The 26,628-nt window shown below is 35.4% G+C and overlaps 2 protein-coding genes across 3 annotated transcripts in view; one reads left to right on the top strand and one right to left on the bottom strand.

Moving 5' to 3' along the window:
* The window catches only part of LOC106662740 (MAGUK p55 subfamily member 5), a 297,897-nt gene that overhangs the window by 5,313 nt on the left and 265,956 nt on the right, over nucleotides 1-26,628 (top strand). For both annotated transcript variants that reach the window (XM_024228737.1, XM_014386985.2), the window contains exon 2: nucleotides 9,191-9,313. In XM_024228737.1, coding sequence (XP_024084505.1) covers nucleotides 9,247-9,313 — 67 coding nt within the window. In that variant the 5' untranslated portion in view covers nucleotides 9,191-9,246. The remainder of the gene's footprint in view (nucleotides 1-9,190; nucleotides 9,314-26,628) is intronic.
* On the bottom strand, nucleotides 11,685-13,133 carry LOC106662743 (5'-nucleotidase domain-containing protein 1-like). The gene has a single exon (XM_014386988.2). It carries the CDS (start codon nucleotides 12,988-12,990, stop codon nucleotides 11,815-11,817), a length of 1,176 nt encoding a protein of 391 aa, XP_014242474.1. The 5' UTR covers nucleotides 12,991-13,133; the 3' UTR covers nucleotides 11,685-11,814.

The raw sequence follows: 26,628 nt of genomic DNA, 5'->3' as shown, positions 1-26,628 counted from the left end.
CAGACCATTTCTTTTCTCAATTCTTTAAAATCTTATGAAACTTATTGATTCTCTATTATAACTAAATATGTATGCAGAGATAGATATATAAAGAGTGTGCAAGAAGGGAAAAAGACAGATAGGTGTATAGATAAATTAATAGATAAAAAACACATGGGCACCTGCTTTTGGGCTAAAGCCCGCGCAGGTGCCCCTTATGTAGAGAAAGGTTGCTCGATGTGTCCCACATAATAGAGACGTGTCATGCCTTGGCTCCATACAGAGAGCGTGTAGGCATGCCGCCGGACTTAAGAAGAGTTCTCGAACACGGTAGCGAGTTTCAGAATCCCCGGTTCCGCTTTTTAGGGGAAATTAGGGTGTTTTATTGTATATACTATGTCTTATGTGTTGTGTCTATATGTTTTGTCTGAGTGCATGTATTTATTAGCGTGAATGGCGAGGGGTGAGGGTGAAATATAACGTCATCATCGCCTCTCGAACGTTGAGAGCGTATGAGTGTGTGTGTTCGAGGTCGATGGCGGAATATTTATAAAAGTACTCCATCGACCCGAATCTAGATTAGTTTGAGTATAGGTCGGTGGAGGAATATCAAGTACTTCACCGACCAAACGGAATGAGTGTACTGAATGGATGTATTTATGTGAATGAAAGTATTTATTTGTATGAATGTAGAGTTTGAAAGTGTAAATAGAATATTGACATATTGACTTAGTTTGGGGCTGAAATGACCTAGATGAAAAAAAAACATGGAAAGATAGATAAATATATTAGATATATAATATATTATATAAAAACAACTAATTATAATTAAACGACGTTGGTTTAACCAGACTATTTCTTTTCTCATTTCTTTAGAACCTTATGAAACTTATAGATTCTCTACTATAACTATGTTTATGAACACAGAGATAGATAGATGGATAGGTAGAAAGAGAGCGAGAGAGAGGGGGAGGGAGGGAGCGAGAGGGAGTGGGAGAGGGTGAGGGAGAGGGTGAGGGAGAGGGAGAGGGAGTGAGAGAGAGAGGAGAGAGAGAGAGAAAGAAGGGAAAAATACGAAGAAAGAGATATAGATATATTAATAGTTAAAAAGAGATAGAAAGATAGATAAATATATTAGATAGATAGATATACATTAGACATTTATTTTTCAATTAATTATTTTTTGGTTGTGACCGTTGAAAGTTCTTGATTTATAACGATCGCCGGTCGGTGAGATTATGATGAAAGAAAATCAGAGCTTGAAACGAAAATTTTCAAAGATAGACAGAGATGTTGCTTTTTTTATCCCAAGTAAATCCTAGTTTATAAGTATATTATATAAGAATACGAATATATTTATTTAAGGTGAAGCGTAAACATTAGAATATTAAACCATTTCATAATAAAGCTAAAGCTGTTAGCGATTTAAATAAATAAGGCCGTAAAGAAAAGAAATATTAACAACGAACTCACCGCTTTCAATTTATTTATAAACGGTACAACACAAATTACGAATGAAAACATTATTAGAAAAAGGCCGAAGTTCACGTTCTAGTTAATAAAATTATTGTTTCGGCTTAAAAAACATTTATTTGTTATTTTTGTATACTACTTGCACGAAAGCTGTAAACTCGAAAGTTTAGTTTATTTCCGATATTATTGTATACGTTGTCAATACTTAGCGTTAACTATAATTGAAATTAATTTTACGTAAAATTCAGTAATGTTAGGTTTCATTAAATATTGTTATACAGTTTTTTAAATTAATTGTTTTTTGGTTGTGACCGTTGAAAGGTCCTGATTTATAATGATCGCCGGTTTGTGAGATTGTGATGAAAGAAAATCAGAGTTTGAAACGAAAATGGTCAATCTCGTAGTTCATCCCTCTCGGACTATTTATTATGAAAACCGTCTCGGCAGACGGTTATTGATTCGAAACGAGCAGCCGTAATCAGAAATTGACACGACTGAATATTTCTGATCCAAAGGATTTACACACTTTGGGGGATTGGCCGTGTCTGAGGTCGGCCCCTGATCTCGCTCATGCTCACGTCTACCCTTCCAACCGCCGACCATTCCCATCCCTTCTGATCTCGTCTGTTGTTACGATCTATTTTTTTTTTATTTCCTCCAAATGGGGGTGATATCACAGTGTCACCACCTGTCCTGAATATTTTGAAAGGTTAAAAACAATCTGTACATTGCGAACTGTCTCTTACTATTTTGAAGCACTAAGTCCAGTACTGTTTTATCAGAAATTTGACAAGTAAATATTATTCTAATAGCCTATACTCTTCGTAATGATAAGGTCCATAAGCAGGCCGGGGCAATTTCTTTGCATTCCTTTCTTTTTCTTCAGAGACATTTTTTTCAGTTATTTTCCATTTTCGACATTATCTTCCTTGAAACCGTAGAACCAACTTTAAACCAAGTAAAATGGAATTGTAAAGGTTGGCTGTACCAACGAAGGAACATGGTTGGTAATCTTGTTATCAATTTCATTCTCTAGAAAATATTAGTCATAATGTATGTACACATCACTTTTCATCGTCAGAAAACATCTTTATATTGTATCTTCATGAGAGAGTGAGGCAGAGAGAGAGAAAGAGAGAGGAGAGAGAGTGAGGGGTGAGAGAGAAAGAGTGAGGGAGACAGAGAATTAGATTACAGTCGAAGAGTCTTAAATCGTGTTTGTTCGATTGCTGACTTTCTTCATTTTGTGATTGTAGCTATCAAATGTTCTTACTTCCTCAAATTGAATAAGGTCACACAGCTAAGCAGCCCTAAAAGCATTGAAACCACGTAGAAATGTCACATCCATAATAAGGAAACAAACTAGCCAGAGAATCTGCAAGGCCATATGTAGAATACCCAGAATCTATAATTTGGATAACGAAATTGCAGATAGACTCCGCCATCTCGGAATGGGTCCATACGAAACTAAAGACGAATTGAACGAATTCTAGAGACGCCAGACAGGAAACCCATGGTTATAGAACCCTCAACTCACTGTTGCAATTAGGGAGGATAAAACTTGTAAGAGTGATAGGACTATATACCGATCAATGTCATCTAGAAAAACACGTAAACAACATAAATATATTCAACGAAGACCCCATTTGTAGGTTATGTAATGAGGAGGAAGAAACTCCCATCCATATTATCATAACCTAAGATTCCAAGAACACCAGGGAACAATAATTGCAGCAATGGCAGTCAATATCCTACTGCTTGTTAAAAGAAGTGGAGTCAATTGAACTGAAAAAAAAAGGAACTAGGAAAAGTAAACCAAAAGCAAGTCGGGGTAATAACAAACTTACGCTTCCTAGTATCCCCATCATCAGTAAACAACCTCACCACTACTTATTGTCTAGGAAATAATGATGTCGGGATTTTTAAATATTTGCCAATGGTTTGAAAAATAATTTTGTAGAAATCTTGTTTATGTTTTGTAGTTATCTGATATATTAATTTTGGAGAATTTACGTAAGAGAGGTAACATTTTCCAAACCATTATTGGTTGTAAATGTTAATTAAAAAAGAAAGAAAAAAGAATAGTTCCGTGGGTAAAATTTCAATTGATAAAATGTAGACGGTAGCCGAGTGGTCAGTGTGTCAGACACGCCATCCGTACACCCAGCGATTTGTGTGTTCGATTCCCTCACGTGGTCTCTAGAATTACTGACGTACACGTCACTCCAAAAATATGGTTCATACATTATATACGTACTCTGACTAATGTAAGAAACATAACGTAATTTAACAAAAATTATAATATAAATATATATCCCATCAAAACTAAACGGACCAGAGTGATCAGAGATGATCTGAGGTTATAGGTCTATCACTTCACGGAACTGAGAGTTCTTCACGATTAATTTTTTTTAGGCCATAAATTTTTAAAATATAATTGTTGATAGTAGTTGCAGACTTGTTTATTATCTCAAACATGTATTTTTTTCCTTTTCTTTCTCTGGGACACTTGTCATTTTAGTCTACTTTTGTTCCACTGCGACCTAAAAGATCAATTGTGGGAATTGTCCCTTCTTTATTTCCTTACCTCACAATTCGCCTTTCCGAAGTGGCTGTACGTTTTCCGGTTTAATGCTTTGCAGCCACTTAGGACATGCTCCGAATGATCCGATGTCTGCTTTTTCATCAGGCCGGCGCAGTTTCTGCAACAGATTTTCATAATTTTTGCGGTTGTAATTGAATTATAGCCTATTATTTCCCTTAATTCTTGCCTGCTGAGAGTGAGGTAGATTTTTCTCTTGGTAGAAATGTTGAAGAACATTTTTGATTGTTTTGCACCTGGGGTTTCATTCATTCGGTGTGTGGTCACGGCTTTCTTCATCCATTTGTTCAGTTTCGCTTTTATTATGTTTTTGGGGCCAATTTACGTTTGTGGTCTAAAGGGATGAGGATTTCTCTTGCTTTTGCCGATTTATTAGCATTTTCCCGGAGAGATATATCAGAAATTCCCAGTCCAGATTCAAGATGAAGGTGGAAGATACTAATGCCTTACTACTGCTCTGTGACATAATATGTATATCCGAGCACCTTTTAACCCCTTATAAGCATTGCAAAAAGTTCTATTGCATGGATCTCAGCCTGGGAAATTAATGTGTGGAGCCTAGAGTTTCGCTAGGCAAAAAGTAGGCCTTTCATTCCTGCCCTTCTCCATGTTCCATTTTAGATCCATCTTTATGTCTTAAAAAAGGCCTCTTAGCCTCAGGGATTTTATTTTTCCAAACGTCTCTTGTTATTTTTATTTGGAAGGATCTGTCAAAATTTCATTTTGTCAGATATTTTAGTAGAAGTATTTGATTGTAAAAAAGTTAGATCTATAAAATCAGTCATTTTATAATTGTAAGAATATTATCTTTATTTAGATTTTAACAACGAACTCTTGATCTAAAACAATTTTGAACGATATTTGGAACAGCTGTGAAAAACCCAAAAACTATTGCCGATTTTCCAACAACTAGAATAACTTCCCGTTCAAAGATGTAAACTTTTGTTGGAAAGAAATCGGTTGAATTTTTCTTTAAACCATAATGGGACCCAGAAAATTCCTACTGACACTAAGTTTGGCCTAGTGTATCAACAAGTGATGAAAAAGATCCAAAAGAAGATACATCCTACTATTTTTTTACTAAGAATTTAAATATTTTTTACAAGGATAGTTGCTAATCACAGTAAGTTGTTTTGCAACGATCCGGATTTCGAGCCTTTTAGCTCATCATCAGGTTGAAGGACTTCTATAACCTGGTGATGAGCTAAAAGGCTCGAAATCCGGATCGTTGCGAAACAACTTACTGTGAGTAGGAACTATCCTTTTAAAAAGTATTGAACACCACACTCACTCCATCATTTATCATTTCTAAGAATTTAAATGGTGTGAAAAATCAGGACTATAAAATGAATCTTTTTATCAGTTGTGCAATACTTATTTTCTTACTATGGTGAATTCGTCCATTTTCGCGGTTTCAACTTAAAACTAATAATTCGCTTTTCAAACAGGTTTCTATTTTTTGTACTTTCTTATGATTTATAATAGTTGAGCGTGAAACTAAGGGTTATTTTATTATATTTTCTTTACTTTCGGTTCTCTGGATTGTACGCTCGATATTTTTACCCCGGTTACACTGTTAAAGTAATGATAGAAATTAGCGTTAGAGAGAAAAGGGCCAGGAATTGTCAATAAACTTTTAAAAAAGAGGTACCCTGGGAATGCACACAGTGCAAAATCACCTTAAAGCTAACAACTAATTAGTTAACCCTTGTTGTGTGTAGACCACTAACAAACAGACCTACTAACAAAAAAGGAGACTTCAGTTTCATGGGTCCATAACTGTTCCGCGTTTTATGGAAAACCTACTCAATCGTGTGGATGGAACCACAGTTACTCGAACAAAGACCTTAAAAAATGCCAATAATGTACTAACATTATTAATCGTTCTCAGTAAGTTTATTTATGAATTTCTTTCTTAACGCCAGGAAGATTTATTTTTTAAAAGATTGTTGAATTATGAAAAGTTTAATTGTATTAAGTACAAAGCTAAATTAATATTATTTATCAAACAACCCAGCTGCTTTTTGGTTAGATTATGTAGGAATCCGCCACCATGGACTAATTCTTATGGAGGAAATGGCCAATTCTATTAAACATCGTACTCGACTTGGCTAACTAAATGAAGCTATCAAGGAAAAGCGGCCTGCATTAGTAAACGGAGTCGTTTTCCTGCATGACAACGCGAAGTCTCATATTTCGCTGGTGACGCGTCAAAAATTGTTTCACTTGGGATGGATGTACATTATAACACACATAAAACAATGCCTTATTATTAATACGAGTCAGACAAAAATTATTTTAGTTTATTATGATTTATTTTAAATAGGTTTTCCTATATAAACCGTTACCTGCACATTGCAAGACGGTTTTTCTCAAAACTTTACATTGAGAAGGTACAATTTTATTTGCTGCATAAAAAAATTAAATGTGTTATTCAGTTTGTTTTGCTTCGTGTATGTTGTCCATAAAACAAATAACAAAACAGAAAGTACTCACAAAAATACAGAGAGTCGCATGTGTTCGTATAAATGGAGCGATGCGATGACTCCCAGCTGGTTAGTTATTGGGACTAATTCCCCTCCACCATATGGAGGATTAAAATTTATTACGATAGATATGATTTTTTAAATTTATTTGTAGCCTGTAACATATTTATACATATTACAAATGTCATCGCAGTACTTTTTTCACATGGTCACAGCACTAACACTAATGACAACGCTGCATCCGGAGGGAACATGCATTGAGAAGCCAGTACTAGCTCAATGTGATGGATTAAGGGGCAAGGAGGTCGTCGATTAAGGCTTGGAGAGGGTTAAGGCAGTAGGATTAGGATGGATCGAGAGGTTGGTGTGAAACTTTTGGAATCGGGAACTGATCCAGTCCGTTGACAAAAGGAATATTGAGGGAGGTCCCACCATGTGATAATGAGGACAGCACAGAAAGCCAATTTAACGTTATTAAAGAGAAACTTCCTACAGGGCTAAACTTAAATGGAGAGATATTAACAGCCTAATGAAGGAACATCCGACATTCATGCATTCAAGGTATGACCATGATGAGTATCGAAAAAGAATGGAAAAAAGAAACCCCTCGGTTGAGAACTGCACCTGGAACCAAATACGCAGAACCCACAATTACAGAATGGATTAAAGGGAAAAAACGAGAAAAAACTAACAGGTTTCTTAAAAGGACACTGCAGGCTAAATTTGAATGTGCAGAGTCTGCAAGGAAGCAGAGGAGATTCCAACGCACCTAGTACCAAACCATTGTGTGTGCTTGTATTGTGAACCTATGCTCAACATCCTTCTGGTTTGTGTTAATGCAAATGCTAACCAAATCAAAATAAACTTTGCATTGGAGCATAACTGCATAAAATGATTGGTTTGCGCGGAATTATGAAATATTTTAAAATATTTACCAGTTTTGAGAAAACGTTCATCACGGATTAATCGCCGATCACATGGACATCAATAATAAAAACATTACCATAATAACTTTATGATGAATGCAATAATCAAATAAACCGGTGATCACGTTTGCGTATAAAAATCTTTACAACATATTTACATTGTATCGGAGTATATTTCCATACAGATCGTCCAACTGTGTTTGCAATGCAATTTTTAATGGGAAAAGTTAGCAGTGATTAAACGGTTGATATTATAGTACAAAACCAAACGAAAAGTTAGACCATTAACTGAATGTCCGGCGGAAAAATGATAAATAAAAGAAGTTGACATTTTTTCTGGGGATTTTCTTCTGCCCTCTTTGCCGGGTAAGCCCGTTTCCGATATATCGGATTGTTTTTCGTTAGAGAAATTAACACTTTGTTTTAAAAAGGTCAAAAAGTAAGATTAAAAGAGATGTTATAAAAAAAAGTGTTATTGTTTAACATTTAAAACATTGTTGTTGATATTGTGTAACAATTAAAAGTCGATTAAGGTTTTTTTAATGTAGAGGAAAGTTCTCTTGGTTCATACACAACAAGTATAATTGGACTACAGACTTTATGTGTTTATAGTAAATGCCATAGTTGGAACAATTAAGTTGAACACAACGCACTGGGTACCTGTGTGCCATTTTCCTTCTTTCATTAAACACCACGCTGAAATGTGAAACTATCCTTCGTATTGAAATTTCAAAGTTTTGTTCGTAAATTAGAAAAGAAGGATATCCGCAACGGGCGGAGTGCGTTGAGGTGGTAGAATCAAATTGAAACTGACGATACAAACCCTCGACCGGCATCACGTTTCAAGGCGATCATACAAAATAAAAAAGGGGTCACATTCTAAAACACAAAGAAACTAAAAAAGAAAAAGGTTATTTAAAATTTACGCTTTTGGTGAATATTTTTTATACGTACTGAGTAATGGATACATTTCGATTAAGCGATCTTTTCGATAAGGATTAATATTTTTTCAAATTATTTTTCTATTATACCAACATTATTTATCTGTCGGTCTCTTACTTCTCTCTCTCTCTCTCTCTCACTCTCTCTCTCTCTCTCTCTCTCTCTCTCTCTCTCTCTTTCTCTTTCTCTTTCTCTCTATTTTTCTGGCTCGAACCCTCACCATACAGTAGATATTTCTGGTATAGAATTGACGGATGTTTAATCATGGTCACTGTGAATAAAATTCTTAATTTTGATTATGATTGGACTCATAATGGTAATAAAAAAATTACACAGCTTGGACATAGACTCAAACACAAACCCACACACACAAATATATCTACAGCAAAAAAAACATATACATATATAAAGTGGGAAGTTTATAAGTTTATGGGACTACAAAAATTTTTCTAGTTTTATCTAGTTTGTAGCTTGAGTAGCTTGTTACAAAACAATTAGCTCAAAAATTAGAAGACGCCATTAACTTAGCTGGACCGCTGGCTTTCTAATCTGCTGTATACACAAGGTTTATTAACTTTGACCAAGGTTGTGACCCGGTCTAATCCTCCCCCCTCTTCGGTGCTCGGGAAAACAAAAAATTGATAATTAATGTTCAATGTTCATAATAATCTTATGTTTCATGTTAAAACTTAACTAAAATCACTCAAAAAACCACTACGTAGAATTTAAGCATCTCTTCCCTAAAGAATGATACAAATTTGTAAAAAATATTTTTTTTACAGATGGTCGAGCAGCCGGTTGAGCCATGGCCTAGTGGCTCGAGCATTCTGCTGGCAGCATGGTCGATCTCGGTGGCTACGTTATCATTATATGCGAGACCAAGGACAAGAAAATCAAATTATACGGTAAGCCTTTACATAAAATAAATTTTCATTAAAGGGGTAAAGACAGTGATTTAAAAAGGGAAAAAGAAGTGAAATAGTGTACATGATATGACTGAATGGTATAGCTAGCTAAAACTGATTAGCAACTCTCGGCAGGAGTCTAAAGAAACGAACCATCAAATTAATATATGCCATGTAATATTTATGCAACGTTTTTGCCCAAATATCTGCAGAAATGCATCAGGAATTTGTGTAAAAGTGTCTTACCGCTACTTAAGAACGTATTTTGAGAGCTACTCCTTTCTCCAGTTGCCGCCAATTGATGGTATCGAAAACTTTTGACTAATCTGTATTCATTTTTGCATATATTTGTACCTTTTAATGTTATGTAAAAAAAAAAGATTAGTCCTCGCGTAAAATCTTTAACAATTTTAATCCGAATATAAAACATACAGTACTTAACTTCCGATTTAAAATAAGTACTGATAGCAATTGTACACAACGATAGGCGTGTTGAGCGGAAGGTCATGGGTCCGAATCCCGCTCGTAACACTAACTTTTTCATCTCAACTTCTTACCTTAGATAAAAAGAATAAAGATGGTTGCTTTGAGTCGGTCATCCATTTGTTGTCTGACTAAATAAAGTTTGTATCTGAAAAATACCCAGCTTTATCCCGCAAAAGGTGCCCCACGAGCATGACAGCGCAACGCCACACATATCATGTGAGGCCACCTCAAAAATGAATGAAATGGAATTCAATCTTCCTCGTCCAGCGTACAGCACCGACCTCGCTCCTTCTGATTACCTCTTATTCCAGTCCATGCCACACTTTATTCTTCACCTAACATTCAAGACTGAAGAGTTAAAAGCTGGTTGTGTATCATTTTCTGTTTCCAAAGGTCCATAGTTCCTTCTTAGAGAGATTTCACGGAACTGACAATGTTTCACGATAAAATTTTTTTAGGCCATAAAATTTTCAAAAATAATTGTTGATAGTATTTGCTGACTTGTAAATATGAAAACTAAACACGCTCACACTTATGTTAATTCCCAATTAAATAGTAAAACGTTTGTTAACAATTAGTCTTTTGACGTTGTTTTTTTTTCTCTCAAAATAATCTCATAAGAAATATGTGATGACATATAGTAGTATTAACATAAAAACCAGAAAAATATAGAATAAATAAGAACATAGTTGACCTACATACACACGCTGTATCCTACATAGGAAAAAATACGTACATACGTACTCATTTAAGAAAAAACTATAAAAATAGGCTCTTATCTTAATAAAGTTTACAATGCAAGTTAAAACAAATATAAATAAACAGAAAACGTCGACATTTTACAGAAATGACTTACACGAGTTAATCTGAGATGTGGCGACAAGTAGATAAGATAAACAGGCGGAAAACTCAAATACTGGAACAAGGAACATACTAAGTCATATAAAGAAAACCACGGACTGATCCAATTAAGCAACTAAGAGAGAATTTTGTATTTAATCCTGATAAAAGTAAATTCAAAATTAATCATTAATTTTCAAGGAACCGATTTCGTAATTATTACTCATTGACCTTCCAAATTATGAACTTGTCAGTTGTATGGTGACAATGACGAATTGTCTACTATTGTAGTTAAAAATTTGTATTTGGTCGTATCGAATCATTTTAGCCTTTTGATGCATTCGGCATCTTCATTTGGTCTGTCTGAAGGAAAAACAAATCTGAAAGAAAACGATTGCAGGATGTTCAGAGGCTACTTATCTGATCTTATTACCCCGCAATTACTACCCCGCAGACTACAAGAAATATTGCAAACTATACCTTTCATCAGAGTACATATGTCGTTTGTCGACTGTGAAAAGCATGCTAACCGACCTGAATAAGAAAAGTAAACAAGCAGGAATAACAATGCGCGAAACTAAGACGATAGTAATGAGCTAATGATGAACGGAATTTAAAAAAGAAAATAGTATAAGAGTAGTACGATAATCGGGAAATAATTAAAATAGGTTGAAGAATTTCATTATTCAGGCGGAAATTTTGAAACCTAGCCTTAATAAAAAACGAAAACAACAAGAAAAGCATTGAACATCTGTGTCATACCAACTTTAACTAAGGCGTACAAACTTGGTCACTAACAAAAAAAAATCAAAGAAAGAGATTAGGCGGAGCAAAATGGACATCTATCTGTTGACATACAATAAAACCACTAAATTGTACTTTTTATCAATTATCAACAGTTACGTTCAAATCTTTAAAAAGAAGGTTAATAAGCATTTAATTAAAATGTTTATCAATGTTACATTTCTGCACTGTATAAAATAAATTCAAGCTGATTTAATAAGCATAAGAATGAAACTGATGAACGTTTGATTTACAAGGAGCATATGTGGATTAAAATAATTAATTTCTTTTCGGTTTTTTTGTTAAACTAAAACTTAACTTATAATTTACACGTGATTTTACATTCCAAATCCTAAAAAAAAATCAAAACTGTTTTGTTAAAAATACTTGCTTTACTTCCAAAATGGAATGTGTGTGTAGTTGATCGGGAAGTCTGTAAAATACTGAAGGTCTGGTGCGCAAAAGCTTGTATTCATTATAATATCGCCCATGAAAGTAGGTTCTTTGCCTTCGTAGAATAACGAACCCCAGAAGGAGGATTTCAAAATATCAGCGTGACGTTGTATCCCTTTGAACTTGCCTTCGACTCTAGCTTCCGCTATGATTGCGACACGGTCTGTCGCAGAATGGATAAGATCCGCCATGGGACTATCGCCGAAGTAAACAGAAATCGGCCTTCTTCCGAGTGTGTCGGTCAACGCTTTTTCTATCATGTGGTAGCTCCCAGAGACGTATTCCCCTCGAAGATCGAATCTCGTCTCTTCCGCGCTCAGCCATCTCCCCGTTTGGGATATAGCCCGGAATCGGCTTTGGGAAATGAAAAACCTAGGTTTCTTTGTATTGAAGACGGCGAAATCGAAAAGGTTTTTCCAGTCCGGACCCAGGACGATCGTCGCAGTCCTGTTTGCAGCTTCAGGAGGAGAAGATGTTATCAATGCCGTGCAGCCTATGTTGTGCAGTTGCTTGAGCCAGTCTATAACTGCACTGCTCGTCGGGTGAACCAATTCTTTTTTTCTGTCCAGATTCCAGATCCCGCTTTCGTTGTACAACGATACCAAGGCGTTGATAACATCGTGCCACACTTGGTTGATAGAGGTTTTGGGTTTCTTATCAACGGCCTTTGCGTATACCAACGACAGGACCAGATCTGAAAAATCCATCGCGCTAAATACTTTCGAAGCGGACTGCCTTCTATCCTCACCGAGCTTTTTAGCAATCATGGTTGACACCGACTCTAAATTATTTTCCGTCCCGTATATTTTGCAAATTTCATTTTTAGTCAAGAGCCTGGTACCGTGGCTCGCTCTTAGAATCGCCCCATTACTGGAGGTTTTCAGCAAGTTGCCGTTTTGTGTGTCTATGAAGAGGCCTCTAGACAAAAAGTTTTTATCCTTGAATGACAACGGCTGCTTAAATCCACGATATTGTTTTTCCTTGTCCAAATAATCCGTCATGAAATCGAAACTGCTCGTGACGATTTTTTTAAGATTATATTGACAAATCGTGTGATCCAAGTCAAAGCCGAAGAAATCGTACTCGTCCAATTTGATTCCAGCCGGCCTGTTCATATTGTCATTTAACTGAACTTGACTCGAACCAATTACATACCTTGAGAAGTTATGAAATAAAATTTTGCATTTGTTTCTATTGTATCATTTGCTGTTTCATACAGTTATGAAAAGTATTTGATATTAAAGTATTTGATATTAAACAGGTGAAAATATTTTTCTCGCTGATTTTATTCAATTTTTGATAAAATTACAAAAACCATATTTATTAGTCATATTCCGGAATAGTTAGAGTATTACACTAATCTTAAAGTGAAATTGCCTTTGATTTCACTGAAACAATGCTGCGCTTATTTGTAACTAATAACTATAAAGTTGCTATTATACAGGGTGAGTTTAACTTCTGCTCCCTCTTTGTATATTTATATTTTCTTCTTTTTTTATATTAGGGCGTTTTGTAAAAACCTGACACACGTAAACTTTTGTTGTTTGTCTAGTTTCCCAAAAGGCAACACGTTTTGATCTAACTCTCCAGGATAACGGGATATGGACAAGATCTTAACTGATGTATTGGATCTTCTTGAGGTCATTTTACTTAAATGACTAAAGGTAAAATGACCTCAAGAAGATCCAATACATCAGTTTCAACTACGGAGGTCGATCAATGTCAACTAGAAGATCTTAACTATTTCAAATTACCAGATGATCGTCAATGTACGTTTTGTGAAATATTTTTCAACGCAGAATTCAACGGTTTTTAAATTCTAGCAACCTTATTTCGTTTAATAAATTTGTCAGAACTGTATTTAGGATAAACATCTTCTCCAACTTCTTCAACCAACCACCAATTTTTAAAAAATCATTTTAATCGATACTGCTCATGGTTATTTGGTGGTATTCATGGTAAGTTTGAATGTATGGACCGAAATTTGCACCAGGCTGACTCGCGCTTTAATAAGTTACATCAGAGCGTCCTGATAATTGATGTTATTTGAGGAAATTGTTGCGAAATCTTTATTTTGGTTCCATGAGCATTATCAACTAAAATGATTTTAAAAAATTGTTGTTTGATTGAAGAAGTCTGAGATTTCGTTTATCCGAAAAACAGAGCGCGGAAAAAGTTATTTGCAAATAACTTGAGAACGGTAGCTCCAGATTAGAAACTGTTTGCTCCGTTGAAACAACGTCAAAAAAATTACATTGATGAGTATCCATTATATTTAGTGGTCAATTGACCAAATTACTTCTTTCAATTAATTAATCTTTTTATGTAAGGTTTGGGTTGAAAGGGAAAAGTTAGTGTCACAAGCGGGATTCGAACCCATGACCTTCGGCTGGGTTCGAATCCCGCTCGTGACACTAACTTTTCCCTTTCAACCAAAACCTTAAATACAAAGATTAATTAATTGATTGATGAGTATATTGTATTACGGATAATTTTGGGCTTGATGAAAATACGACCTATTGAACGTGGTTTATTTTCTGTACGTAATAAAAGAAATAAAACACAAAAAGTATAATTAATACAAACAAACAATTATATTTAATGAAAACAACCAAAAGAAATAGAACTCAAAAAAGTATAATTAATACAAACAAACAATTATATTTAATGAAAACAACCCCACAACCATACTGACAAAATTTAGATCCGCGAAACAATGCAATATTTGTAGAGAATAATTTACACAAACCTACGGTAACGAACACCGGCGAACACTGAGAAAATCTGCCGAATGACCAGCTGGTGCCAGCCACCTTAATCGCCAGAGCCAACTTAATTATACTTAATTAAAGTTAAAAAATCGTAACATCTCCCCCTACCTGGAGAGGAAGTAAAAGAAAGGAAAGGAAGTTTACTTTCTTTTTCATTAAATATAATTTTACTTTTATATACTATAGATGTAATTTATTTGACTTAGCACCATTGAATTTAGAACGTATATAAAGCAATAAAAAAAGATAGTAAGCATATAATTGATTATTGAAGAAACTAGAATTCTGTGGTTAATGGTTAAGCTATAGGCTATCCAGAGACAACAAAAAAAAAATTGCCCAAAAAATGGCCAATTTTGGAAATGTATATTTTCACAGCCTTTTAAGTCAGACCTGCGTTGGGTCTCATTTTTTAGAAAATTTTACGCTTAACAAGATTTTTTAAAAATGTTTTCCTCGCTTCAGTCATTCATCTGAAAATTCAAAAATTCTGGAACGTGTCAATTTTTGTACTTTTTACTAAAACTTTAAATTGAGCTTTGGAGTCAGAAAATCTTCCTGGAGCGACACCCTTTAGCAATCGATAGGAAATTTTAATAAGCTGTAAATTGGTCACCTTCCACTTTGCCGATTTCTCAACCGTTTTGGGCAAAAAACGTGTTTTTTACGTGCTCATGGAAAAATCGATCGGTCTTTGTCTGTCTCTGTCTGTCTGTCTCTCTGTTTCTCTCTCTCTCTATCTCTCTCTCTCTCTCTCTCTCTCTCTCTCTCTCTCTCTCTCTCTCTTTCTCACACACACACACACACACACACACACACACTCCGTTTTTTCTAGAGAACAGATATTCATTATACATTCTACAAACATGTCCAAATCAGATATCAATCGGCCCTTTTCAGGGCCAAACTTAAGCGGCTGTAATCAGCCCTTGTCATGGTTAAGCCCGACTAAAATTGAAGTAACGGCAACTGTCTTTTTAGGAAATCTTGAAAGAAATTGCGATCGACGAAGATGTACAGGCGTATGATCATAAAGTCATGTTTCCTCAAATTTTACGCTCTACTTCTTTTGTTCTGAGGACTTTTCCAAAAAAAGTGACCAGGGAAGCGACAATTCTCACTTTTTCTATGCATTTCCAAGCATAGTTGATTCCAAAGTTGGCCATTTTTCGTGCCAAAACCAGGTAGTCGGTTTTGTTTGATAGGCAGTGTAGTTTATATCCATGATAGCACAACTTCAACAACAATAGATTCCCTTTAATATGCCTAATATCTGTATTATAATGTCTTAAAAGTAAGCTCTATCTAAGGATTTTTGATTTTTACATTTCATTTTATAAATAAATGCCAGTGTATTGTGATCACTTGGAGTGATAAGTTGGAGTCTCGGAAGAATTTACATAAATTTCGAAGTGTTGTATTGTACAAGATGATAGCTAAACATTCCTTTTTTATAGTAGAATATTTCTTCTGGGTACCAACAAATTTCTTTGCAAAATAACATATTGGGTGATCAATACTACTACTACTACTATCTTCTTGCATTAATACACCTATGTCGCTAGCATCCACAACAAGTTTAAAAGGCTCCCTAAAATCTGGGGACAGCTGTACAGGTGAACTACTTAATATGGATTTTATTGGTTAGAAATTATTGCAATTGTCACTTATAAACTGAATTTTTTTTAACAAACGGGTACTGTTACAGTTGAAAAATTTACCTAAGTAGCTTACAAGTGCACACGCGATTTCATTTTTTCCTAAGTTGATCGTTAGCCGTGCCTCCGTCAGGCGGTCAAAAAGCATTTTAATTGCTTTCAAATGTTCACCCCATTCATAATATGTCGTCGATGTAACTGTCACAGCCCTCAATCTTTTCGATGACAAAGTTCATCAAACGCTGGAAAGTAGTCCTTCATCCCAAACGGCATCACTTTAGATCGTTAAAAACTTCGGTGTAACGATCGCGGATATTTCCATAGCCTTTTCCGTGAGGGGTTATCTGCCACATTCCTTTAAGTAAGTCTATAAGAGTTATGAATTTAGCTTGACCAATTTTGTCAATGCAGTATCTACGCGAGGTATTGGAAAGGAGTCTGAATTGGTTATCTTATTGATTTGACGATTGTCAGAAAAAAAGAAATTAAAGATATTATTTTAATCTATTTTATAGCCGAAAACTTCTCACTTCAGAATCTTTGCAACCTATTAAAAATAGTAACGATGTGCCGGAACGTTGGTCGGTAGTACATATCTTCTTTTTTCTTTTTTTTTTACTTCATTTATTTTTATCTGCAACTGTATATATAACAACCAGAAGATGGATTTCATTTTATGATGGTGGCATTATGGGCGTTATAGGATCCATTGGCAGCTTCAGAAGTTACAGTGTATTCTTATCTGGTAAGCTGGAGTTATCTGTTTTTTTTTAGCAGTTGTTATTATTATTCTTTTAGCATTAGAATTATTAAATTATTCTATTGGTTATTTTTTTTCTATTAATTCTTTTTAAGCAATTATCTAGAATCCAGTGATTATTATAAAGGTTCATAACTATGTCCCCGAACTTATAGACACATATTTAGGAAAAGAAGGAAGAACGGCTATGAAACCTACCCTCAATTCATTTCATATAATTAGTTTAATTAGTGTGTAGATCTTGTGAAGTGGATACTTTCGAAAAATTGCAGAACTTGATTCTCTTCGAGGATTTTGCAGAGGGTTTGCCTAAAGAATGAAATGTGTTTGGATAAAATTCAAGTAAATTCTGTAGCAAAATAGTATTACAAAATAATTCCCTTAATAAAACAAGTCCATGCTTTGGGTTTAATAAATCAAAAAATTTTCGTATTACAGATTATAATATTGAAATCAGTAGTAATGATAATTATTCAGAAATCGTGAGATGCGGTCTGGTGTGATGTAGGTTTCAGAAAAATATTTTCTTTATCGTGCCAACGTTTCGATCTTTATTGAGNTTGGCACGATAAAGAAAATGTTTTTATGAAACCTACATCACACCAGACCGCATCTCACGATTTCTGAATAATTATCGATTAACGGTCACTAATCACCACACAAATAATGATAATCACGATAGCTCAAGTGGAAGAGCAGCAGAGTATTTAGCCGATGGTCGTGGGTTCGAATCCCACTCGTGACACTAACTTTTTCATTTCAACCAATGCCTTACATAAAGATTAATTAATTACTGACTACTAATAATCTGGTACATTAAGAAAAATGATCTAGTGAATTATTCATACACAAAACTTCATGTGACTATTGTGAGAAAATAGGACATAAAATGGCAGATTGCTACGCACTTTTAAGTGTCATTGCACTAGTAGTGCGATAGTAATGCTTTTCAGAAAATCATTTACTAAAACACACATCTATTATACAGGGAGTTAGCTCTAAATTTATTTCTGTCCTTTTTCATGAAATTTACTTACTCGGATTAAACAAAAGGGCGTATTAAAGTTGGTGTCATCGAGACACTTCCGTTTGATAAAATATTGCATTTGTATTAAGGAAAGATGTAGCGAGTGGGGTGGTAAAGTGTTTACCTGTTTTAACAGTAGTTCCACCGGTCACATATACAACAGCTCAATTGATACAAATTTATATCCGGCTTGTGCGGTTACTCGTTCTATGGTAATCAACAAAAATCTATCTTTGCCTGCAGGAAATTTTGATTTATCTGGTACATTTGTTGCAGATATTTTTAAAAAATGGTAATTAGAAAACGATGCAACAAAGTGCAGATTGATTGCCTCTAAGCATCCTGGTTTTATATTTTACCGTTTCGGCATCTTCCTTGGTCTGATGAGGAAATGCCAAATTGTGTATTCGGGCAAGATTACTCAAACGAAAAAGATCGGAAACGACCAACCTGCAGATAAACAAGTAGACTGTCGGTAAAAGAACAATTAAAAATTACAAATGGTATATTTATCTATTGGGTTGTCCGGAAAATAATGCAGGATTTTGGTATTAAACAAAAAAAAAGAAACTAGTTACTTTAAAGCAATGTTCTTTAATCAAAATAATTTCCCATACTCTCAATACATTTCTCCCAACGTGTTGGTAACTTATTAATTCCGTCTGAGTAGAATTCAGAATTTTTAGAATTGATAAAGTCAATAAATGCATTTTCCAGTTCCGTTTGATTTTTGAATATTATGTGTTGTAAGTAGTGGTCCAGGTGTCTAAAAAAATGGTAGTCAGTAGGCGAGAGGTCCGGAGAGTAGGGTGGGTGAGGCAAAGTTTCATAGCCAAGCTCCAATAATTTTTGTGACGTTACACGTGACACATGTGGTCGAGCGTTGTCATGCAACAAAATGGGCCCTTTCCGATTGACCAAAGAGGGCTTCATTACTGCCAATTTCTGATGCATGGTATTAATTTGGTTACAGTATGATTCAGCATTGATGGTTTCGCCAGGATTTAAGAAGCTGTAGTGTATTAAATCAAATGAAGCCCACCATACCGTAACCATTACCTTTTTTTGATGAGTTGGGGGCTTTGGAAAATGTATTGGAGCTTCTCCTTTGTCGAGCCACTGTCCAGAACGTCTAGTGTTATCGTAGAGAATCCACTTTTCGTCACATGTAACAATTCTGGCCAGAAATGGGTCATTTTTGTTTCGACAAAGAAGTGATGCACAAACATCAAAGCGCTGATTTTTTTGGCGATCGTTTAATGAGTGTGGAACCCAATTTTCGAGTTTTTTCACTTTTCCAATCGCCTTGAGGTGGTCAGCGACGGTCGTTTTACTGACTTTGAGTTGCTCTGCAAGTTCTCGAACAGTTGTTTTGGGGTTTTCTTCCACCACTGATCGCAGAACATCATCATTAAGAGAGGAAGGCCTTCCACGACCTTCTTCATCTTCAAGGCTGAAATCTCCCTCCCGAAATTTTTTAAACCACCTTTGCGCAGTGCACTCATTAACACAACCCTCGCCCCAGACTTGGTTAATGTTTCTAGCCGTTTGGGCTCCGCTTCGGCCGAGTTTAAACTCGTAAAAGAAAATCGTACGAAATTCTCGCTTTGACATTATAAGGATGACTGAATTATTTCCAAGTAGCGGAATGCTACAGAGGTAAACAAACAATATCATTTGGAAGAGGATTAATAAGTGTTGACATTCATACAAATGAGTAATCCTGTAAACGTAAACAGAATATTTTATATAGATTTTTTTTAATGAAAACTTAAAATCCTGCATTATTTTCCGGACAACCCGATACATAGTCCGATTCTGCTGATCAAACTACAAACTAAAGATGGTTATTCACTTGCAGATCGAACGAAAAAAAATACAATGTACGGAATATCCTTCTTGATCCGCGCACAAACCAATAGGAGTACGTGCTTCGTTCCTGTTTGTATTATTGATCTGATGAATGCAGGAAACCCGGTGAAAAAACGAAGTTTCAAGTTTTACGAATTAACTTGTATTTACTTTTCAAGTACCTTAGGTTATTATTGGTCATGTAACCAATTATGTTCGATGGGACAGACAAAAGTTCAAATTTATTGGCCGTATTATTCTTATAATAAAATAATCCAGCAAATAGGCGAGAATGGGCGGTTCATGACGAAAAAAGTTAGTACCTAGTTATCACGAAATCATGTTTGTTTAAGAGTCATTATATTATCCTTCTTCTTAAGTTCGAATATTAGAGTTTTTAAACTAAATCCGGGAGTGGGCCAACCAATAAAAACTATAATTATTTCGCCCAATTTTTATAATAGCCAAGCTACAATTTGGTCACATGTATCATCTAACAACCATATTTGATGGTTATATTTTATAATGATTGCCATCAAACATTGTCATCATTGATTACCCGTGCAGTTTATTTGACCTTTTTTAGGGGTTTTCTGGGAAGGGGGGGGGGAGCTTTTTTAGTAATTTGGTATTCTCCGAACAAACGTATTGTTCTATTCTCGCGAGAAGTTATGATGTGCGTACCATAGTTTTGTCAAGTACAACGGATACCCTGTGCGTTACTTTGAGCCGTGGGGGAAAAAAAAGAGAGAGGTAGAGAAAGAGAGAGTACGAGAGAGAAAGACAGAGAGAGAGAGAGAGAGAGAGAGAGAGAGAGAGAGAGAGAGACAGACAGACAGACAGACAGACAGACAGACAGAGACAGAGACAGAGAGAAGGTAATATTTGGTTGAAGTGTGAGAGAGTGAAGGATCTACACGATTATAATGGTGTAGAAAGTGAAAAAGATAGGGACATTGTAAACGCAACGTTTTTTTATTTCTCTCTTTATTTTTCTCTCTTTAAATTTATATCATTAGATCATATTATAGATTCATATTATAACATTAGATCTTTTCCATCTCCCTCTTTCTATCTCTCTCTCACTCTCACTCACTCTCTCTCTCTCTCACACACACACACACTCCGTTTTTTCTAGAGAACAGATATTCATTATGCATTCTACTAACATGTCCAAATCAAATATCAATCGGCCCTTTTCAGGGCCAAACTTAAGCGACTTTAATCAGCCCTTGTCATGGCTAAGCCCGAATAAAATTGAAGTAACGGCACCTGTCTTTTTAGGAAATCTTGAAAGAAATTGCGATCGATGAAGATGTACAGACGTATGATCATAAAGTCATATATGAACAAATGTATGCAAAAATGAATGCAGATCAGTCAAACGTTTTCAATACCATTAAATTGGCGTAACTTGAGAAATGAATAGCACTGAAAATATGCTCTTTGTTGACGGACCTGGAGGTAGGGCCAGACATTTTTATACAAATGCCTGATACATTTTTCCCCCATATAGACAGATAGGGCATAAAGCATTCGGGTTACCGTTAAATTCACTTGAAGACTGGGTGACACTGAACTGGTCACGTGAAACGAAATAGGCACTCCAAGAAACAGACATTTTCATCTGGGATGAAGTGTGGATGATTCTTCAAACTGTATTAGCAACTAGGCACTATAGACAATCGTGCATTTGCTGGGACAATTTGTATACTGGGTAGTGACTTTCAACACGTTTTACCAGGGTAAAAAAAGTGGCAGAAGACAAATTTATAAAGACAGCTTAAAAAATTGTATTTTAAGGAATAGATTTCAGCAACACAAATTGCTCAAGAAAATGCGTGCGGATGGAGATTCTATTGAATTCTCAGATTGGTTATTAGATATCGGAAATAATATCATAAAAACTACTAATTAAAAGTTTTATGCACTAAATTTATCTGAGGAAAAAATGAGTAATTCAGCTATATTAGCAGCTAGAAATGATGAAGTGAAAAAAATCAATCATCTTATCGCGAAATGGCTACCGGGGGAAATAGGTAAGTGTGTTTCCATAGATTATGCTGAGTCACTGGCTGGTGACAAAGCCGAAAACGTAAGTTTACAGTATGAATATTTACAATCAATGACACCTGAGGGTTTGCCTCCTGTAGAATTGCCCTTAAAAGCAGGATGTGTAGTTATGCTATTGAGAAGTTTATGCATAAGTTTATGTAACGGGACCTGTTTGATAGTAAGAAAAATTGAGAGGACGAGATATTACATACTACATTGAGAAATATTAACTGGGAATAAAAAAGGAGATATTGTGCACTTTCCTCGAATATTTTAGACGCACGGGGAGACACCAAAATGCCCTTTGTTTTGAAACGGGTGCAATTCCCAGTCGGTCTAGCATTTGCTATTATTATAAATAAGTCACAAGGACAGTTTTGAAAAACATAGGTTTGATTATAAATTCAAAAAACACAATATTGTCATATAAACAATTATATGTAGGCATTAAAATAGAACGCAAATCAGAAGATAAATGCATAGAAAATATTGTTTTAGACGAAGCGGTAGAGTAGTACAAGTACTACCGAGCTTGCCAAAAATCGTGAGGCACGAAGGTTTTTAAGTTTATTTATTGGGCTGGTGCAAAACCAATACAGGCTTTGAAAACGCAGTCAAAACTATTTTCAATTTTTATAAAATAATCAACATTTATTCGAAATATTTTCCATCACGATCTACAGGATGTCCTTTTTAGAAGGCCCGGCTGAATTTCTCTTGAACCAGTGACTATAAAAAAATACGTGTTTAATATTTTTTAGTCTAATTTCAAATGTTTACCTTTTTTGTAGAAAAATTATACAGGGTATCTCGGGCCCACTTCAACTTCGAAATTTCAAATACGACCCTATACATCCTGATACATTTTAAAGGATTTTTTTTTCGCTAAAAACAATGGTGCAATCGGATTTTAAATTGGTCGAAAAATGACAGTTATGGCAAAAAAAACCAGTCATTTGGTCTGCTATTTATTTCTTGTTCGAGCGACAGAATAGAGATGTATATGAAATTTTGAAGTTGAACTGGGCCTGTGGTACCCTGTATACGTTTTCTCCAAAAGAAGGTAAAAATTTGAAACTAGACTAAAAAATATTAAACACATATTTTTTGTTTTATTTTTGATAGCCTCATCGGTTCAAGCAAATCATTTCAATCTCTCAAGAACTTTTCAAAATGCCTAAAAAAGGGGAAGTCTATAGGTCTATAGGTGAAGTGAATATGGAGAGTGAGGTTAAGGTTCCCTATCGTAAGTCCTTAAGTTTCCGAAGGGATGGATAGGGATGGTTAGCATTGCGACATGTGCCTGGAGTTATCGTGAAGAAGAATCGGCCCCTTACGGTTTCTAATGCTGGGCAAAGACGTTGCATTTTGTCAATTTTTTGGCAATTCTCTGCTGTGATAGTATCACCATAATTCAGGAAATTATAGTGAACAGCAGTACACCACCAAACAGTCACTATAACCGTTCTTGGGTGCAGTGTTGGTTTAGGGAAGTGTTTTGGCGCTTCATCCTTGTACAACCACTGACCTGTACGCCTGCTGTTATCGCACAAAATTCATTTCTCATTCGCATCCAATTCGATCGAGAAATGGACCATTTTAGTGGTGCAACAGAAGAGACGTGCAAATTTCAAAACGTCGATTTCTTTGGGCTTCGGTTAGTTGGTGCGGTACCCACTTGTCGAGCTTATTTACTTTACCAATTTGCTCCAAGCTCTTCACCATTTTTCCGTGTTGTGTTACGTAAATTTTCTTCAATCAACGAAAGTCCTACCTTCCCGATCTTCGAGATCCAAATCTCCAAGGCGACATATCTGAAACCATGCTGCACCGTGCATTCGCTAATGCTTCCCTCCCCTCAAATTTATAGTTGTTACGCGCTGTTTGGGCCGCACTTCGCTCTAGCTATAATTAATTAAATACGTACAATTAAATTAGGCAAAAATCTAGTTTAATTTCCCAGGTCCTCAGTCTAATATAATTCAATATAAACTAAAATCCATTATGTTTAGTGGTCTATTAACCAAATTACTTCTTTCAATTAATTATTCTTTTTATGTAAGGTCTTGGTTGAATGAAAAAGTTAGTGTCCAAGCGGGGATTCGAACCCACGACCGCTGCTCTTACCACTTGTTCTACCGAGCAGGTTGAGATGGCGAGTAGGTGACCGGGGAGATTGAAGTCACGATAGCTCAAGTGCTCAAGAGCAGTGGCGTATTGAGCCGAAGGACATGGGTTCGAATCCCGCTCGTGACATAACTTTTTCACTTCAACCAAGACCTCACATAAAAATAATAATTAATTGAATAAGCTAAAATGTTTTGTACAAAAGATAACAGTTGAAAGTACTTATTATAAACCATAATTTAGATTTGAAGAGTTAGCTTTCTTTACATGACAAGCACCTGCGAAAATAAAACAAATTTGCAAAGCCTGCATTAATTTTGCACCAGCCCTATTTGGAGTTGTTCTATTTTACTAAAAAAAAAATGATAATACATAAAAACTAGAGCCAACTCCCGGGCCACCCCTCGGCAGCCAACGTCTGGGCTCAGTACAAATTTCCTGCTTTCTGTATAATGCTCTAATGAATTTTTGCTAAAACCATTTTTTAAATAAATCGATTGCTTTTAACCGTTGTCGAAAAACAGATTAAAACCTTTTGCCCTCCCAGGAAATAGAAATGGATGGGCATGTCGGCCGCGAGGAGGAGATATCTACGTTTCCGTGCGGGTGGAGACGTAGCTCGCATCACCACTTCAATTCACTCCTTTCAAGAATGAAATTTAATTCGAAAGATTCATAATTCATAAATGAATGTCAGTACATCATTGCTGTCTCTATGTGAACTTTACACTTTTGTATTTTATACTGCTGTAATAAAAAAAAGGTTCAATGGTCCCCCAACTAATGCTTAATTAGCAAAATCGACTAAATTTTATGGATTTCTGTTAGAACTATAATACAATAAAGATTTATTTAACTCTAAACTTTATACCAGAATTAGTAATTAGTGAACGATTTTTTTCATCCGTTTAGCCAAGATAAAGATATTATTGCCCAATATTTTAAATTATACAATATATTGACAAATTATATAATTGTATTATTATTAATAAAGTACACATTTATCGCCTACTGAGCATCATCCTGAACGTGATCAGCTTTCTAAGAATTTCACGTAATTTTATGCTGATGCAATTCGATTTCTTTGAAGAAACTTGATGGTTGTTATAAAAATATTTCTTCCAATCGAAAAGTGCCGATACAACAGCATAGATATTGAAATAGCACAAAATTATCATCATTGTTTGACGAATCGAATATTAAAGTCATGAAAATCGAAAATTTATTGTAACATTTGTGCTTAGTAGCCAAATATTTTTAAATTTGTGTGTGCTGTTTGAGATGGAGGAAGATATATAATATAGTTCAAAATTTTCTTACGTTTTTTATGTTTTATTATTATTAATCGTTCCATCTTACCAATCCTGATTGCGAACTCTAAACTTGTTAAGTAGCAGTAGGCGCAAGCTCCGCTTCAATGCTTTGTCCTCCAGATTCCGAACAAAAATAATAACGCGCATACACTCACTGACTCAGAAGGAAAGTCAAATACCAAAAAAAAATTCAACTAGCCCCCAATTTTAGGTCGAGTCATAAGTCAATGAAGGTAGAGCACAAAAAAACGCGTCCAAACTACATGGCGGATTAGCTGCTTTTTTAATTAAATACGTACAATTAAATTTGGCAAAACTCTAGTTTAATTTCCCAGGTCCTCTAATAAAATTCAATATAAACTAAAATCCATTATGTTTAGTGGTCTATTAACCAAATTATATCTTTCAATGGGTTATTCTTTTTATGTAAGGTCTTGGAAATGAAAAAGTTAGCGTCGCAAGCGGAATTCGAACCCAAGACGTTCGGCTCAATACGACGCTGCTCTTACCACCACTTGAGCTATCGTGACTTCGATTCACTCGGACACCAACTCGACCACGGTTTTTTCCTTTCCTTGATCAATTTCTTCATCTTTGAAAAAAGTAATTAAAAAAGCAATTGTACCACCAAAAAGCATAATAAATGGAGTACGTTTGCTGTTATTTGCTGGTTTCTAGGTTTGGAAATAGTAGATTACAATCACCATAGTAAGTTTTTCAACTTTGAAAAAAAATTTTTTTTTTTTTAACGATGGTTTGCAACAGCAGAGGTCATAGAAACCCTCAGAATGCCGGTGTTCTTGAAAAAAAGCCTATTTGTAAGTATGTCGGGTTCGAATGCAGGGCCGCTGGATTCGAATCCGGGAACCGGGGTCTCAGCTGAAATACTCTGTTTAGGAGGTTTTTATCTGGCTACAAATGTATACACATACACATTATACATATATAATGTCAAAAATTATAATGACGTGAAGGCTGGAAAAGGTAGTCACCCAATGACGTCCTAACAAAGACATATCAATATAAAAAATAAACACCGAGGCCCACAGCGTGGCGACCCTTACCGCCTTTTTCCCTCCCAGGGGGGTGAGCTCGTAGGGTAGTAAAGATTACGTCATACACCGCCATCATAGGTAGTCTAGCACTGTTGCGACTGTCACTACGATAAAGAATTAAAGATAGTCTGTGGAG

The sequence above is a fragment of the Cimex lectularius genome, unplaced genomic scaffold, assembly GCF_000648675.2.
Source record: "Cimex lectularius strain Harlan isolate CLEC.00 unplaced genomic scaffold, Clec_2.1 scaffold316, whole genome shotgun sequence".
Taxonomy (NCBI): domain Eukaryota; kingdom Metazoa; phylum Arthropoda; class Insecta; order Hemiptera; family Cimicidae; genus Cimex; species Cimex lectularius.
This window is presented reverse-complemented; position numbering and strand designations above follow the sequence as displayed.

What these genes read in the sequence shown, in the direction of transcription:
- LOC106662743 (XM_014386988.2), bottom strand. Translation starts at nt 12,990, where the DNA reads ATGAACAGGCCGGCTGGAATCAAATTGGACGAGTACGATTTCTTCGGC.